Source organism: Agelaius tricolor, unplaced genomic scaffold (genome assembly GCF_023055355.1).
Source record: "Agelaius tricolor isolate 1412-34295 unplaced genomic scaffold, bAgeTri1.0.p SCAF_16, whole genome shotgun sequence".
NCBI lineage: Eukaryota > Metazoa > Chordata > Aves > Passeriformes > Icteridae > Agelaius > Agelaius tricolor.
The window spans coordinates 11817111-11834089 of NW_027269276.1; the positions used below are offsets into that span (position 1 = coordinate 11817111).

Here is a 16979-nt window from a genome sequence, read left to right on the forward strand (position 1 = left end):
TGCCTCTCCAATGACTTTGTAAAGAAAAAAACCAATTATTATTATTAAGATTTGGGCCTCATTGTGCATGGATCCCTAGGAATTAGGATGACACTGTGGGATGGGTGTTCAGACCCTTTTGTTGCCTCTGTCCCCTTCAGCATAATGTGAGGTAATGTGAAGCTGCAAAAAGAGCTGGCTGGACTTCTTTCCTCCTCACCCCACTTCCATGTGTTTAGTGGTACAGATTAAGCTTGGCAAGCTGACCAGCAGTATTTAATGCATGAATTGAGGAACAAGAAGTACTGAATATATTACTCTCTTAAGCAATGTGACATAGTTGCCATCTGCTTTCTTGCTTACTGGTTTAATTGTCTGTTGGGATAAGAGGTTAATTTTCCTTCATTAAAAGTAGCATTTCATACTATCAGTATATTTCTGCTCACTGAGGCAATGCCTTAGCTTGAAATATAAAGTACAAAATGCAAAGAAAGAACTTCTTTGGAGTAGAATATTACAGATTGATTGCTCTTTTGCTTGATAGAGATGTCTGTTCGTGTCCAAGTTAGTGCTGAGAAATAAATGAAAGCTGAGAAAAAAACAAGGGAAATCTGCTAAAACAGTGTTTGTTACAGAAAGATATAACTGTGGGCATGAAGTGGCTCTGAGGGCATAATTTCTGGGAAGTTGCAGGCTTTTCACATATCAAGTGCAGTCGCTCATCACAGTGAATATTTGTACAAATGGCTGGAGCAGCAGGGGAGCTCTCATAGTAAACAATTATCTGCCTCCTAGGGCAATAATGAATGCCTGAAATTAGCAGGATCATGTTCAGCAGTAGTTTTGAGATGCTGGCTCTGAAGTAGATACTAAAATTGGAATCTTATCTCACAGTTTTGCGTTTGAAAAAGAACTAGTTGTTTGGGGTTTTTTTTTTTGTTTTAATTGGCACCTTGAATGATAAGGTGGTGTGAACTACACTTCAGCTAGCTTGGATACACAAAGATTCCTCAGCCTATTTTACAGCAATAAATTATGAAGTGTTTAATCATTCTGTGAATTGAGATTATTATTTTAGTGTAGCCATAACTAAAAAGAAAAATGTTAATCACTGAGATTGGATTATGCAGTGACCTTTTAAATCTATGGTTGTTTGCAGCTATTAGACTTGTTTCAAAGTAGGAGTCAGAGAGCAGTTTTAGTTGTGGACCTTTTGGGAATAGTTGCAATGTTTCTGTCCAAAAAATAACTACTTTTCCCCAAAAAAAAGCTAATTTCTAGTTACTGATTTTTTAATTCTTTGTATAATCCAAACCATGAACATAAATGATGTTCTCCAGTGCCTTGGTGTCCTGAAAAAAACAGCAGTTTTCAGCTTTTGTTTAAAAACTCATAAACTTCCTTTTCTTCCTTCTTGATGGAAAGGATTTGGTGAGGTTTTTTTGGTATTTACATTAAACCTGAAAGTGGAAACAAGAAAGTCAAGTTCTTTGGGCAGATCTTTCTCCCCAGTAGGACTGCAGCTGCTTGTGAGTTGTAGTTGAGTGGCTGTGCTGGTAGTGGTCACCCAGAAGGAATTTCTGCGAGGAAACACTTGCAAACAAGGAGGGGTTTCTGTGGAGAGGGGAGGAGTCCTTGCTCTGCTGCAGAGACTGAGTGGGGTCTCTGGGCACCCATCCTGCCTGGGCTGGTCCAGTCTGGCTTCCAGAGGCACCTTGGCTCAAGGTCCCTGGAGAGAGCAGAATACAGGGAGTTAAATGCAGCTGGGCTGCTGGGTGCAGTGGAACCAGGTGTGTGTTTGTAGTTTTGAACTCTAAAATAGAAATAACAATCCTGCTGGTTTAGTTTCTAATCTTTTTGCAATAGTAACTATGCATTTGCTAGATATGTGATCCCTGCATGGCATACTGGGGCCTCCCACTCAGCTGAGGCTGCTGAGCTCTGTAATACACAAATAGCTGTTGCAATGGGTCCTTAGTGCTGCTTTTGTAGCTTTTAATTGACCCAAGTGATTATCTAAGCTACAGAGTGAGAGCCCCACATCAGCTGTTCCAGTGCAGGGCTTAGACTCATCTTCTTAAAAGCCTTTTTATGAATCATAACTCTCTCTGTCCTTGAATAACTTAAAATCTAACAACACTGAAAATCTGAACAGCCCAAACCTCTTAATGATGCTTGGTTTTGACGCACATCTGAAGAGGCAGGTACCATTACTCATCCTCACTTGGAGTATATCCCAAGGTCCCTTTTGTAACATCCTGTAGTCCTGTGACCAGCTCCTGACCTGCTTCTGTAAACAGGCAGGCTCTGTTGTTGAATGTTAAATCTAGCACACAAGTAACTCAGGTAGAATATGTACTCAGAGATGGCATTTCAAAGGTGAAACCTGCAAGGATTAGCACAGAAGTGAATTTCTTTTTCAAAAACTGATTACACCAAAACCTATTTCCAGTGGACAACATCATGGTAATTTAGTATCATCCTGGTAATTTAGTCCCTTTCCTAGGTGCAATCACTAATTGGGAATTCTCTTAGCAAATGTTTTTGCTTGTAAGGATTTCTCCTCATCATCCCTATTGCCAGCATATCATCTGTGTACAAAATCTACCTTAGCTTCACTGACAGTCTGTAAAGTTCCATTTTAGGGTATCAGCTATTACATCAGTATATCCATGTTGGTCTTTTGTGTTGTCTGTATTCTCAGGCTCTCCTCATAACCCAGATCTTGGCAGAGCAGCAGCATTTTCATACAGAGATTTCAGCCTTCCCTGCATGTGGGTTTGTTTTGGGGGATTACATCTGGTTTGGGGATGAGGTTGCTGTTATTTCAGCTGTGCCATTACACAGAGCAGTGTAGATGCTCCTGAATGGCAATTTCTGTTCCACACTGGGTTTTGGGAGACTCAGGCCAGTCTGTGGCCACAAATAGTATCAGTTTATGCCTATTTTCCTATTTCATCCTCTAAGAAGAGCATGAACCCTGATTAGTCTCTGGTGTGACACTTAAACCTTTCAAGTCAGTCTGAAATATGTTCAAATTAAAACCATTATTCTCCTCCCAGACTGCATGTGTAAATGGGATTAGGTCAAAACAACAAAAGCTCCATGTTCTTTATTACAGCTGGACTGGTCACTTTGAAATGCAGGTTTGCTCCTCCCTGTGTCCTCCTGGGAGCAATCCCTGTAAATAGGTTAGCATCAAACCCCTCTGTGTCTCAGGTAGGAAGTGCAGGGCAAGAAATTGTCTCCTAATTGGAGAGAGCATTTTGTAGTCATGTTTCTTCTCTGTACTTAAACAGGTTTTTGTCTAGAGCTTATTAAAGAGAAAATTATGTTCTAGAGAAAAAAATATGTGCTGCTTCTTCCTGAATCAAAATAACTCCTCAGCTCTTTAAACCTCTTATCCTCAGGAATTTCTTTTGGTTAGTGCAGTACTTTTCCCTTATAAGGCAAGTTCATCAGGAACCCTGAACCCTGGGTGTCTTCTGAGAGAGTTAATGGCATCTGAGGAGTGGGGTGAGGAAGCATTTCAAAGGTGTCAATGCTAAAATTGACCTGCATGCATATTAGCCTTCCTACTGTCTTTTACTTTGAACCTTTTTTCCTGAATGATTGCTATTATAGACTTTCACCTAATACTGAAACAGTAGAAAAACCTCAACATTTCCACCTGTGTTTTCAGGTCTGAACTGATTTCTAGCCTATGGACTTTGGATTCCTAAAGGTCACTGGCTTCCATCTGCCAGAATACATAAATCTATTTGTTGTAGGTCTCAGTCATCCCCTTGTGAGGAGAAGGGACAAACCTTGGCCTCTTCCTCCCATGACCAGCATGAGGACATGCTTGGGAGCTTCTAATTCCAAGTGTATGTTTTGCTTCCTTGCTCTGATGCTGAAGGGGCTGTTAAGGCTGGCAGGTGCTGGCAGTGGATCCCAGTGGTTCTGGTGCTGAGCACAGGAGGCTCCAGGCAGATCCAGCTGGTGTCCCTGGCCTTGCTACTGCCCTGCCTTGAGGCAGCCAGAGCTGTGCCCAGCCCCGATTCACCAAGGAGATCAGGGCCTTCTCCCGTGTGCTGTTTGGCCCAGCTGTGGTCTCTGCTCTCTGTTTGGGGTGTTCCAGTGCCTTGCCTAGGGAGTGCAGTAAATATTACATGTGGGAGAAAGGAGGGAGTGAGACTCAAGCCATTAATTAAAGGCTGCCTAGTCTGGGCAGGCCAGTGCTTCAAGCACAGTTGCCATGGCATCACTGCCCCTGGATGCTCCAGCCTGAGTCATGCTCCCCCTGCTCTGCTGGGGTGCCTGGCTGTCCCTGTGCAGAGAGGGTGACACCAAGGCTTTGGTGACTCACACATCAGAGGGCAAGAAGCATTACTGCACCCCCAATGAGCTCCACTGGAAAACAAATGCATGGCCAGCAGATAGATCTCTGCTGACAGAGCAGTGCACCTGTAGGAACTCCTACAACCAATATCAAGGGCACATCTAGTGTTAACATTTTGTTGGGTGAATGAGGGAAAAAAAGCACTGAATGTATCTGTACCTCAGTTTCCTCCTCTGTAGTGTGTGAAGGATATGTGCAGTAGTCTTTGAGTACTTTTAAAGTTTACACCAAAAGTGCTTGGCAAAATGCAGCAAACTATGATTTATTAATGATTTGAAGATGGTCCAGAAACTGAAATGTCACCTGTACCAGTTACAGGGCACGTGCCATTGATAGCCACCCCTTCTATGTACCCTTGTGGTATCTAAAATTTTTCTTTAATTCAGGGCAGCTTTATCCAGGGGAAGGAGATTCAAAAGGTCATCCAGAGGGCTGATCAGTTTGGCATGGGTTTAAACATTTTCAAGTAAATTAGCCTGCTGAGATTTCTTTGTCAGGTTCCAAGCAGAGCAAATGTTTGGGCTCAATCTGAACATCCGGAAAAGGATGCAGAATGTTGGTGCCAATGCTTTTTTAGTATCTCTGGCAGATCTTGTGTGCCAAACTGCTCATGGTAAATTCAATCACCAACTCTGAGCTGATCTCTCCACCCATCTGAGCTGATGGAGACATCAGGCTTTTCACTTCCTCTGTAGCAGGTGGCTTTTACCTTTAGCACATGAAAATCTCTTCATATGTCACACCTAATTCATTCCTGCCTTTGCATCACTTACTCTCTGGAGCACAGTTCTTGTGTCAACATTTTTCTTTTATTCTATATGATGCAAGTATTTGGCCTGATTAAATTATAGGCTGGGTACTGGCACACAATTTAGGGATATCGGGGCTGGACTTGGTGGCCCCAAGTCCCTCTCATGGAAAAATGAGACCAAATGGAATCATTACAAGGCACCAAGTAATTTCAAAGCAGCAGGCACTGACAGCAACTCCCAGACAAAGCTGTGACCTGTGCCAGTAGGTGATTTAAGTACCCACCTGGCCTTTGACTCGTCAGACACTGCTGTGAGTGGCACAGCTGCAATGACCGTGCACCAGTGCACAAACAACAAGCAAAACCTTGTCCAAGTCTGCTCCTGAACAGCCAGATCTCCTTGGATATTCCTGCAGTGATTCATTCTGACTCCAAGCTATCCAGACAGCCCAGTGGGTCCTTCACAGGGGCTGCCTGAGGTGCCTCAGCCAGCGTGTCTGGGGCCTGCTGCCCTTCCAGCACTGGCTGTGTGCAGGCTGGAGCCTCTGCTGACTTCTCAGCATGCAGGATCACGCTGCTTCTCCTTGGAAACAGTGCTTTGCATTGTGCAAATATTAAAAGTAACTTGTTGTGACTTGTTCATTTAATTATGGAGTCGGTTTGAAAGCTTCAGAAGAGTGAAGGGAAATAATATTTTAATTGGATTTTCTCATTGGTACGGAAATAGAATAGGAAATATCTAGAAGATATTAAGTACAGCTGTCTCATTTTAATGAAAAATGTATATGAAATGAAAACAATTTCATTTTTATGTAAATGTCATCACATATCTTTGTTTAAACCTTCAGTCTTTCTCATCATGGAAATGATCTTTCAAGCCCCGTAAATCTCCAGAGCTGGAAGGGACCCCAGCTCTTGGCAGGTGCCATAACCACTCCTGTTCCTGCTGGCTGGCTTTGTCACAGCTGCTGAGCCATTCTGCCTGCTCATGACAATCAAACTTCATTTCCCTTCTGTCAGGCACTCTAGACTTTTCCACAAATGCATCTGAGATCAGTACTCTGCAAAAAAAGGAGGGCAACTTAAATGTGAGGTAACCAGGCCCAGGTCCAGTAAAAGTGCTCTTGACTTTATTCCAGGCTCAGAAGAGATGCCAAAAACTTCCCTGTGGTGCATTTAATGTCACAGTAGTTCACCTGGATCAACCAGCACATTTGGAATGTGAAGGTAGAGAGAGCTTAACTGGAGCTTTCATCAGCAGCCACAGAGCAATTGGTTCTGCAGAACAAAATTTTAAGGAGATTCTTTTGAGGGCTTATTCTTATTTTCAAGTGAGTTAACATTAATGACACTTTTTTTGCCTTTTTTTTTTCCTCTCAAGCAGTCTAAAAGCATGCAGGAAAAATACAGGGATGCAATAGAGTGACTGCCTGGCATTGCCCACCAGCCAAAGGGTGTGGGGAGCCTCCACAGCAGCTCCTGCCAATGTCTCTGTTTTTCCTGCTCCTGAATGCAGCATCCCCTGAGCTGTTATAACACAAAACCACATTAGATCTCTGAGCAATCTGCTTCATGTGGGTGATGAACAGCAGTGTGTGCAGGGTGCCAGCATTGCTGAGTACAAACTGACCCTGAATGCCAATGTCCTGGTTCACCAGACGCTGGGCACAGTGACCTCCTTCTCCACCATCATCATCTGAAAGCTTTTAAAGCCTTTTGGATGAATGATGAGTATACAGCATTTTCATGGACAAGTGGAAGAATTAATGCAAGATTCTCAGGCCTGGGGAATTCTTTAGTGTTCACCAACAGATTGAGATCTAAGCAGATTTTAGGTGACCTGCATCTGTGGTGACAGCTGAGAAATAATTCTGTAACTAGGAAATGTTGCTTCCAGATTCTCTTCAATTTATTATCAATGCAGTCATTATCAGAAAAGATTGACTGTGAAACAATAATGCAATTGCTTTATCTGCCTGCCTTGTTTTCTCCCCCCCCTGCTCACTGAATGAGTCCACCTAATGTCAGACTCAATAAAGTCAGACAGCTGCTATAAGCAACAAACAGACCCTCATTAAGGGAGGCCCCTTGTGCTGCTTTTGTTTGTGTTCATCTGCTTTATGGGAATAGACAGGAAAAACATGAATATTTAAAGCACTTTGCTGTGGCTGGGAACCAGCTGAACACAATTTCACTGGTGTTTTGCCCCTGTGCCACCTCCTCCAGAAGGAAGCCTCAAAGCCCACTGACCACTCTGCTCCATTCAGACTGAAGTACACTTGCTCTGGCTGCAACAGATTGCTGGGGTTTAATGTGCAAATGCTGTCCTCTAGTAAAATATCCAAAATGTTGACTTGAGAACTGCTTGGTTCCTGTCCAACAGCCCTGTCCCCAGCAGGGCCCTTGCCCTGTGGTGTCTGTCTGTGCTCTCCTTGCACTGCGTTTGGGTGCCAGTGTGCTGCAGCTTTGGCAGCAGCTTGTGCTGGGCAGGGAGCACAGAGCTCCTGGCTGTGCCCAGAGAAACACACCAGCCCACAGAGCAGAGCTCCTGCAGCAGGGCTCAAGATTTAGTCAGCTTGACCCCATTCTTTGATATTGCATTAAAACTCCCTGGAGTCTCTGTTTCATTCACAATTGAGATTTTACTTTTGGGTAGATGCAGTAAAAGAACACCAGCAAGGGGGACCCTCTGCATGGCAACAGCAGGGGTGGATGGGCAGTGGGAAATGCAGCTTCCTGCAGTTCAGGAAGATGAACTGTCACTCCATATCATATTCATGGGGAAAATGGCCTGGCATTCCTTGTTGGATATGAAGCACTGGGGTTTGCACTGTTGTTGCTCAGGCTTGGGAGAGGACTGAACTGATTGGAATAGGAAAGATAGAAAGATGCTTGTTCAGAGACTAAGAATAGTATCAATCCTCTCTTTGTAAAGTCATTATTTTTCAACAGTATATGAAACTTCCATTCTGAAAAAGGTGAGTGCAAGGGGAGAAGCTGATTCCTAAAATAAAGGTGCAGAGTGATAAGGAGGGATACAGTATCTGTGTTCTTTGGTATATACTGCATTTATATTGAAAATCCCAAGGGAATTGAACACAACCCCTGTAATGAAAGGGATGCAGGACCAAAACTGGTCTTTTGGTAAAAGCTATGAATTATGTAGAAATAAAATTCTGAGAGATAGGAAATGGAGTGCATGATGTCATGAGCTTCTGTGCAGCTGTATTCTCTGATTCCCTTATGACTGAGGATCTGGGAATTGTGCTGCATGGTTCCCATAAGCACTCTTCTGATTTATGCTCTGCAAATCCCAGCAGAACCACATACTGGGACACAGATACCTCCTCTTCTTTCAGTATGAGATTTCTTCATTTTCTTGAAGAGTCTCATCCACTTATTTACATTGAGATGAAAAGAATAAAGATACTGTGAGATTTCACAGTTAAAATACTGACATAAGTAAAGGTGGTCTTGCAATAGCTGGAGAAGATGTTTTGTTTCTCTGTGGGTTAACTGTGAAGTTCTCTGGGATTGTGAAGAGCAAATTGTCTGTGGGGAAATGACATTTCCTTTTCAATTGTCCTTATGCACCGTGCAGTTATGTGTATTTGGCAGTTCTTTTGTCATGCAGCACAGGTTCTAATGGCCACGTTAACTGTGTCATTAACTCAGTTCAGGCCTTTGGGCAGTCTGCAAGGCACTTGAGCACCTTGAACCTTAGAACTGGGGATAATGTGAAAGAAATTGGTGTGTCTTGCTGTCAAATTCTAATGAGGTGCCACATGGAAATTGCTGAGACACTGTGGAGAACAGAGGGCAGGGAATACCACCAGTCTCTCCACCCGAGAAAAGAGGAAATCCAGGAGAGTGAAAGCTGCAAGAGCTACAGAGGAGAAAGCAGTTTAATCTGATGTCAGAGCACCAACGGGGACTCAATTCAATTCACAAACCCATGAAAAATTGCAAAATCCAAATCCTTTGTGAAGGTTTATTTAGAAAAACCACAATGCTGGGGAGTCACTGTTACATAGCATGGTAATTCTCTTCCTCTTGAGCAATATGCACCACACCGTGCGCATGCAATTACTGTTCCAGAGCTAACACTGTCATTTATACATGTACACATATGGTCCTCAGTGCACACTACACTTCACAGGGATGGTAGGACACACACAAAGTTGAGCTTTTCCATGAAAAATCTGTATAAAAAATACAAACCAAACTGAAGCAGTCAACACGAGAAGCAATGTGCAAAAATAGACAGTTACTCCTGAATGTTTGCTTAAGAAAAAGGGACTCTTCTGTCCTTGTTTCCCATTCAGCATTGACAATGCCAGATGTCTGAAAGTAGGATATGAAATAACTGGTCACATCCTGCCCCCCTTCATGTTAGTTGCAGAGATTTTTAACCAGATAAATAATCCTGTATTAGTATGAAAGTCTGCCTCCAAGCATCACCACTGTGTGCTGTTGTTGCATCCAACAGATCTTTATATTGTTGGAAGGTCTGACCTGGGGCACTCAAGGCTGGTGACAATCTAGGCCTTGTGTGGAGCACACAGAAGAGGCAGAACCAAGACATCTCTGGTCACTGAGCCCCCTGGCAGGGGCTGGCAGCAGCTGCCTGCAGAGAACAGCCAGGGCTTGGGAGCTCTGCTCGCCCTGCTGGAAGGAGCCTGGCCCCCAGGTCCTGGCAATGGGGTGCACAGCTCTGCTGGCTCATGGTGGGGCTGGTGTGGAAGATGATCCCCCCGGGGTGAGGCTCCTCCCTGCAGAGGAACCGTGGCTGTGCAAGGGGCAGATGAAGGGGTGGAGAGCCACAGAGCCTTCCCCAGCCAGGTCCCTCAGTCCATGGTGCAAACTGGGGCTGCAGAACACCCCTGGCTGTGTAAGGACATGTGTGGCTCTGAGCAAAGCTGTACAGATGCTGCAGACACCGTGGAGCAGTCACACCAACCCATCCTTGTGAAACTGCTGCATGCAAACACCAACACTGTCAATGGCAGCTAAGACTAGAAATGGATTGCACTTGTTTCCCTTGAACACAGACACGTACCACTAATAAAGAAAAAATAACCATTAAAAAAATCTTCAAACAGTTGATTGATAATTGGGATTCCCTTGGTTGGATTAAAGGAAAAGAAGAAGAAATTAGGGGCAGAGTGATTCCTATCACTGAAGGTTAGCAGTAACATAATCTTTAGGTGTTGTGGATGAGGGTTCTTCCCACCCATGAAACTTCATGGTGCAAAGCCCAGTATTTCCCTTGTAATCCAAATGGTTTTTAAGGATTCTATTTGAGCCCATGCAGAGTTAGGACTGTATTACAGAACTTGTAATTTTTTTTAAATGGGAGATCAAAGTTTTTCACAGCAAATCCTGCATGGATCCAGGGAAAACCTTAGCAAGACTCCCCTGTGTGTTTTGTTTTTTACTTGCAAAACAAAGGTTTCAGTTTATTCTGAGGAAGGGAAGAAGTGGAAATTGTAGAGACTTCTCAGGGAAGTAAACTGTGGCTGCTGCACTTTACATCCCAGCTCAGCAGACCACTTTAGCCAAGTATTTTAAGTGGGATTTCAGTGAGTGTTATTCCCTTTGGACCCCACTACAAAGACCAGTATACAACAGGAAGAACATTGCCTTGGACCTTCTCATTTTCCTTACAAAAGGCACAGAGGGAGGGTTCATCCTGTTAGCTCACACCTCAGCAAGGTGAAGACAACGCTCAGGGAACTGTGCCAAGCACCCCCAGGTCTCTGATCCCAGGGCCCCCAGCAGTCCCTGTTGGCTCAGGAGCATCCTGCAGTGACTGTGGTGCCCAGCCCTGTCTCAGAGAGGCCACTGTGCCCCAGCTCTGGCTGCAGGAGCATTTCTGCAGCTTCCTGAAAGCTTGGGGTGTGTGACACACCTGACCTGAGCATCCCTGGGCTCTCACAGCATGCACCTCTGGCTGTCAGTCAGCTGTTGGCAGTGATACAACTGTGGTAGAGAGTAGTTTTAGATGGTGAAATACACAAAATGAAACATCAGACTGCATTCTTACTGAAATTCTGATGCTGTTGAGCATTGGGGTTAGCTGCTGCTTCCTGAGTGCTTCCCACTGGGTTAAGATAATGTCCAGCATGTCAGTTAAGGCCATGATTTAGCAAAGCATTTGTGCATGTGCTTAAATCTGCCCTTATTCAGATAAGCACTTGTAGGGGGATACAATATAAGAAAATAAAGATAGTGTAGAAAGGAGTCTCATCCCTAAGCAGTTGCAGCTGGGCCAATTATCAAAGATTAGGGGCAGGCCTGACTCTAACAGGCCTCAGCTGTAACCAATGAGAAGAAGAAGATGCTATAAAAGAGTGGGGTGGCTGGGTGAGAAGGGAGCTGGAGTCAGTTGGGTGCTTTGTGAAGAAGAAAGAGGCAGTGCTCTGAGGAGATGCCCACGAGAAACACCAAGAAGGTGTGGAACTTTTGTGATAAGGAGACAGCAAGATGGAACCCCTGTGGTAAGATGACAACAAGCACTGGCACAAATACTCCTGTGCCTTGTGATACAGGGACAAACCTCAACTGCAGCATATGAATGTCAGTCATGTGGCTCTCCAAACTACCCCTTTAATGTCTTTCCCTGGTAGCACAGTGGCTCTCCTGGATTAAGCATTTAATTAATCTTCATCTAAAAGTTCCTGAGAACAGTCCTATAATGCTAACAAATGTACATAAATACAGAACTAAAAAAAGTCAAACTCATGGCTCAAAGCAAAACAAATATTGCTCAGAATACTTGTTTAGATTAAGATCACTAGCTGTAAACTGTGCATTCTAGTAGCAAACAAAAACTTGTTGGCCTAGGAAAAAAATCTAAAACGTTCAACATGATTGGCAGCACTAATATTATTTTACAGTGTGAAGTAAGAATAAAAAACATCAGTGTAACATTGCAAAATGATGCAGGTAACCTAAGCTCATGTAAACAAGTACGCTTTGACAACGTTTGCACGTCCAGGCGTGACCCTGCACTGGGAGCTGGGCGGGTGGAGACCCAGCAAGGGGGACAGGAGCTGTTCCAGGGTGCTCCCAGCTGCCCAGATCCCTGCAGGAGAGAGGCTCAGGGGTGTGAACCTGCAAACCTGTACTGGCATCACTAGCTCTACTCCTGGGAGCAGCCCATTGCAGGATTCAGTTCAGCAGGACTATACACATAGGTGAGGATTATTCACAAACATAAGGCATTGCAGAACTTGGCCCTAAAATTTCTATTTTCAGCAGAGAATCCCTTATCCATATACAATGTCATATTTTTATATATCAAAAAGTGTCTAAAATAAAGGTCAGAGTCACTATATGTTATGCTCAGTAACACAGTTAAGATGCTGCATATTGGCTTCAGATACTGCAAACCATTTTCTTCATTAAAATCAAACCAACTATGAACCTTTCTCATAAGAATTAAATTAACCACAAAAATGAAAAGTGAGCAGGCTCTGTTTTCAAGGTTAAAAGGAGACATGAACAGAAATCAGCAACTCCCATGGCAGTAGTTTTCCAGTGCCTTCCCCTGTGAGCAGTGAGCACTCTGGGACTGCAGTGGTGGATTCTCCAGTGCTGCCTGGTGTCCTGGGCGCTGTGGCTACTGGCGCTCCCCTTCCACCCGCTTCTTCCGCACTGTGGGGGAACAAGGAGAGTCAGCTCTGCCTTCCTGAGAGCACCAGACAGCCCTCCCAGGGCATGCAGCCAGCACAGAAGGGAGGAGCTTCTGGGAAATGCTCAGAAGAATGACTATAATCAATATGCACCATAGACCATCATGCTCAATGAAATGATTGTACCTAAACTGCGTTTTCTGTGTCGCCGACTGTAGAATTTCACCAAGTGTTCACATCAATATGTTTTCCACAAAAATCTCATTCTGAGTTAAAGGTTTTAGATGATTAAAAAATCACCAGTTCCTGCACTTCCTTCCAGTGATTCCATTTAGATTTTATTACAGTTTTATTGTTCTTTTAAATGACACTGTGTTCCAGCTAAATTGATATTGGTCTGCTCTAGTCTGCAGTGCTCTGGATTATTTAAGCTTTAGGCATCAAAAATTAATGACTTCTGTAATTGCACAGTGTATACTGTAGGTAAGCAATAGTCATATTCTTTTAGAAAATAATTTGAAGTACTCTGAATTACCAATATCTGTTAATATTGGCAAAAAATATATTGGACCTTCAATTACCTGTTGAAACTTAACATGCTCTGACTGCATTTGATAATCAGTTAATTAACTCTGTTTTTTCACTGGAAACCACATAGGTTGAAGTTGCCATTTAGCAAAACAGAGTGGTAAACCTTGTGTTTTGGGCAGGATTATTTTGACAAGCAGTGTGAATTTTTACAGCACTTAAGATATATTATACCTGGTATAGAGCAGGTTTAGTTGGGCAGCATTTGCTACTCCACATTCTAATAAAATGCATTGAGTCTTTTCTGACCTGGCCAGATAAGATTTGTGAGGTTCTCCTGTTTGTGTGATACAAAATTTAGTGTTATGTCAGTGTCACGTCCTGTTTCTGATATTGAATGGCTGAAGCACAGAACAAAGCAGCAGAACTTGATGGATGAATGTTTTTCACCACAAAAAGTCAATAACAACAATATATTACTAAACATCTCATTACTTTACTAAGAGGAGGTTTTTTTCATCATGCCTTTTTGGCAAACAGATTGCATTATTCCAAAGCCTGCAGTGTAGCATCAGTCATTTGTGTCTGCTTTCAGTGTTCTGTTCATTTATTTTATTGAATTCCTTTAGGAATTCTGTCCTACAAAATCTTGAACAAAACCAAACAACACAAACAAATTAAGATTAGGATATAAGTCTAATGACAAGTGTTGAAATAATGGGAAAAATGGGTTTTTCTCTCTTTGTAGATGGGGTATTTCAAATACCCTTCTGGAACACTGACAGGAAAAATAGTATATAGTTGGAATGTTTAGATATTGCTAAAAATTAAAATTTCAAACACCTAAAAGTATATATGAAAGAAAAAAGGTTTTAGCTCAACTTTTATCTTAGTGCCCACAGAGAGAAACCCAAGCTGCAACTCACAAAGTCATCATGGTTTGATACCCCAGTATGAAGCAGAACTGATTAAAAATACAAAGTTTAATTTCTTTTTTTCCCCTTCCCACTCTAAATTTCTTCTGCCCAGTCATCTCCTGTGTATTCTGTGTACTGAGGGCAGAGCATGTCACACTCAGGTGACACTTGCAGGGTTTTCTTGTCTTTGCCTGCCCTTGGTCACAAAAGCAGGAGGGTCTGGTTTGCTCCCTTGGCTGGGCAGGCCTGGTCCATCATGGGCTGGACAACAAAGTCAGGACTTCTGTGTCCTCTGAGAAAACAGGATGGGTTTGACTCCTCATTTACTGGCCAGAACAGCTGATAGAGCAGTGAGAAATTTAGGACACTCCATAAAAAAGGCTGAAATAACTCCCCTTCCCAGATGGAGCAGGAGAAAAATGGTGGCTCCTAATCCCAGTAAGATCTTTGCTGTTCCCTGCTCTAGAGCCTGAGGAGCTTTGCCTCTCCCCTCACACAGAGCAGTGTTTTGCTGTAGTCAAAATTCCATCTGAATGAACAGACAGGGAGAGCTGTGCCTGGGAAGGTCAGGGCTGGGCTCACACAAAGAAATGATGAGTAAATGCAGCTTACCCAGATCGTTGTTTTTAGTGATAGCTGCTGCTACCCTGGTTCTTGGACCTTGTTTTGTGAACTGGTATCCAAACTTGAGAATCCTGGAGTTCTCCTCCAGCATCTTGGCAATCTCCATCTCCACAGCTGTCCCAAGCTGCTGCCTCTGTTGGGGATGTAGTGAAGTGTCCCCAAAAGAAAAGGAAACATTTGCTTTCAGATGATAGAGAAGTAAAAGATTGCATTTAAGTACTGGGGTGCAAACTACAAAGAGAGTCCCATCCCTGGAGATTTTATCCTGGGTTTTCAGTAGTTTTATTGAGAAGTTTTCCACCCTTTGGTGGAAAACTGACTGGGGACATGACTGAGCCACAGAGGCTGCCTTGACTCTGCCAGAGTCCCCTGGTAGAACCCTCTGGGAATCCACATAAAAGAGAAACAAAAGTGAGCTTCCCCACTGGGCTCTCTTTACCTGGTTGTCAATTTTAATCTCTGTTAGGGATTCATTCTTTTTCAGTGCATCAATCAGTGCCAAAATCCCTGTCCCAGTGATGAAGTTGGATTCTACATTCAGACTCTTCAGTGTTTTGTTCACTTTCAACATATCTGCAAATGCCTGAAGGGCCAAAAAGAGGGAACATAAGATAACATCTTGAAAGTTTCAGGGAATAGCAGGGAATCTGCAAACCAGAGCTTAGTACCAACAAGAAATAAAGCATAAATATGCTTAGAAGAATGGAGAGGTAGATCAGAAGAGATTATATTTCTACTTTTCACAGCCATAGGGAATTCCTGCAAGGGAAAATAAAGAATGTATCCTAAAGCAGACATGGACCTACTTAAAATTTGTTGGTTTTTATTTTCTCCCAGTAATGTTAAAACTTACAATAGCTACGGGGTCATTGCTTCGAGTAGCTGCAAGACTGAATGTCTTCACATGTGTGTTGGTTTCCAGAGCTTTTGCAAATTCTTTCAGTGTTGGAATAGGAATATTCTAGGGTAAAAAGACAAATCCAGTGATTAGGAAAGCCAATCACATTGCTGATTTTAATGATTATGAAACTGATTGATGAACAAGCACAGTCTATGCAAAGGAAACACCCCAGCTGGTTTTAGGAGTGTGTCAGAGTGGGCACAGTGGTCCCCAGAGGCTGGAGGTGCCTGAGATGCCAGCACTGCCCAGAACTGGGTCAGGCCAAGGCCAGCACGTGACCCTCTCTGAGCCACTTTCTGTTCAGTCTCCAATGCCAGCTCCTCCTCCTCCTCCTCCTGCCTGTGTGGGCTGATTGAATTTGGCCAGTGATGATTACACAGTACCCATGAGAGATCTTCCTTCACAATCTGCTGAGAAAGGCAGCCAAGGGGAGTCACCCCTGGGGCATTTAATCAGCATTTAATTCAGGATCAGGAACTGATGACCTTGGAGCCTCTACAACAGTCCTTTCCCCACCCCTTCCCTGAGTGCCCTGCTTTTTCTGAACAGCAAAGAGAGACAAAATTTGAGGATAAAAGGCACAGGCTTTGGAAGTATTTGAATAAATACTCCTATGATGGCATGGACAAAACCACAGTATCTACCTTTATGTTGTTGAGATTAACTTCTGTGAGACTGGGATCATTTGCTTTTATCCTTTGTAAACTTGCTTCCACATTGGTAGGATTAGGTGGCTCCTCAAAGATGGGCTTGACCTTTTCACCTTTCACCACATCTGCAACACAAAATCTCATGAAATATCAGCCTAGGAACAGGCACCATCCCTCTGGCAGTTCCATCCCTGTTTAGGTTTGTACTGCAGCAATCCAGAAGGGGTTATGAGAGCCCCAAAACCTGCAAGTAGGATTATTATCCCCATTTTATCCCTGCCAGGCCCTCTGCACCCCTGTGCACCCAGAGCTGTCACTGGAGGCTGAGGTCAGGCAGGCTGGGCAGCACTGTCAAGGGCAAACTCCTCCTTTATATAAAATCCCTGTACAATTAATTGGAGCCAAAGCAGCTTTGAAGAGTATTGTTTGGGATGTGATATACTGCAAGGGCTGCTTTGTACTTTGTCTAATATCTGTAAAGAAAAGTGTGCTCAGAACTTGCCCAATGTATTAGAGAGAAAATGCCCTTGCACCGATGAATAGGCTGTGCTACATAAAGCAACAAGAGCAGGAGGCCCCTCAGTTTCCTCCTCTCAGCTGATAGTATCAGC

At 43.5% G+C, this 16979-nt stretch overlaps 1 protein-coding gene across 2 annotated transcripts in view; it reads right to left on the bottom strand.

Moving 5' to 3' along the window:
* Positions 1-9088: 9088 nt before the first annotated feature.
* The window catches only part of LOC139596877 (tropomodulin-2), a 34699-nt gene continuing 26808 nt past the window's right edge, over positions 9089-16979 (bottom strand). For both annotated transcript variants that reach the window (XM_071441540.1, XM_071441539.1), the window contains exons 6-10: positions 16363-16493; positions 15671-15778; positions 15257-15400; positions 14806-14950; positions 9089-12770 (exon numbers count right to left, since the gene is read on the bottom strand). In XM_071441540.1, coding sequence (XP_071297641.1) covers positions 12736-12770; positions 14806-14950; positions 15257-15400; positions 15671-15778; positions 16363-16493 — 563 coding nt within the window. In that variant the 3' untranslated portion in view covers positions 9089-12735. The remainder of the gene's footprint in view (positions 12771-14805; positions 14951-15256; positions 15401-15670; positions 15779-16362; positions 16494-16979) is intronic.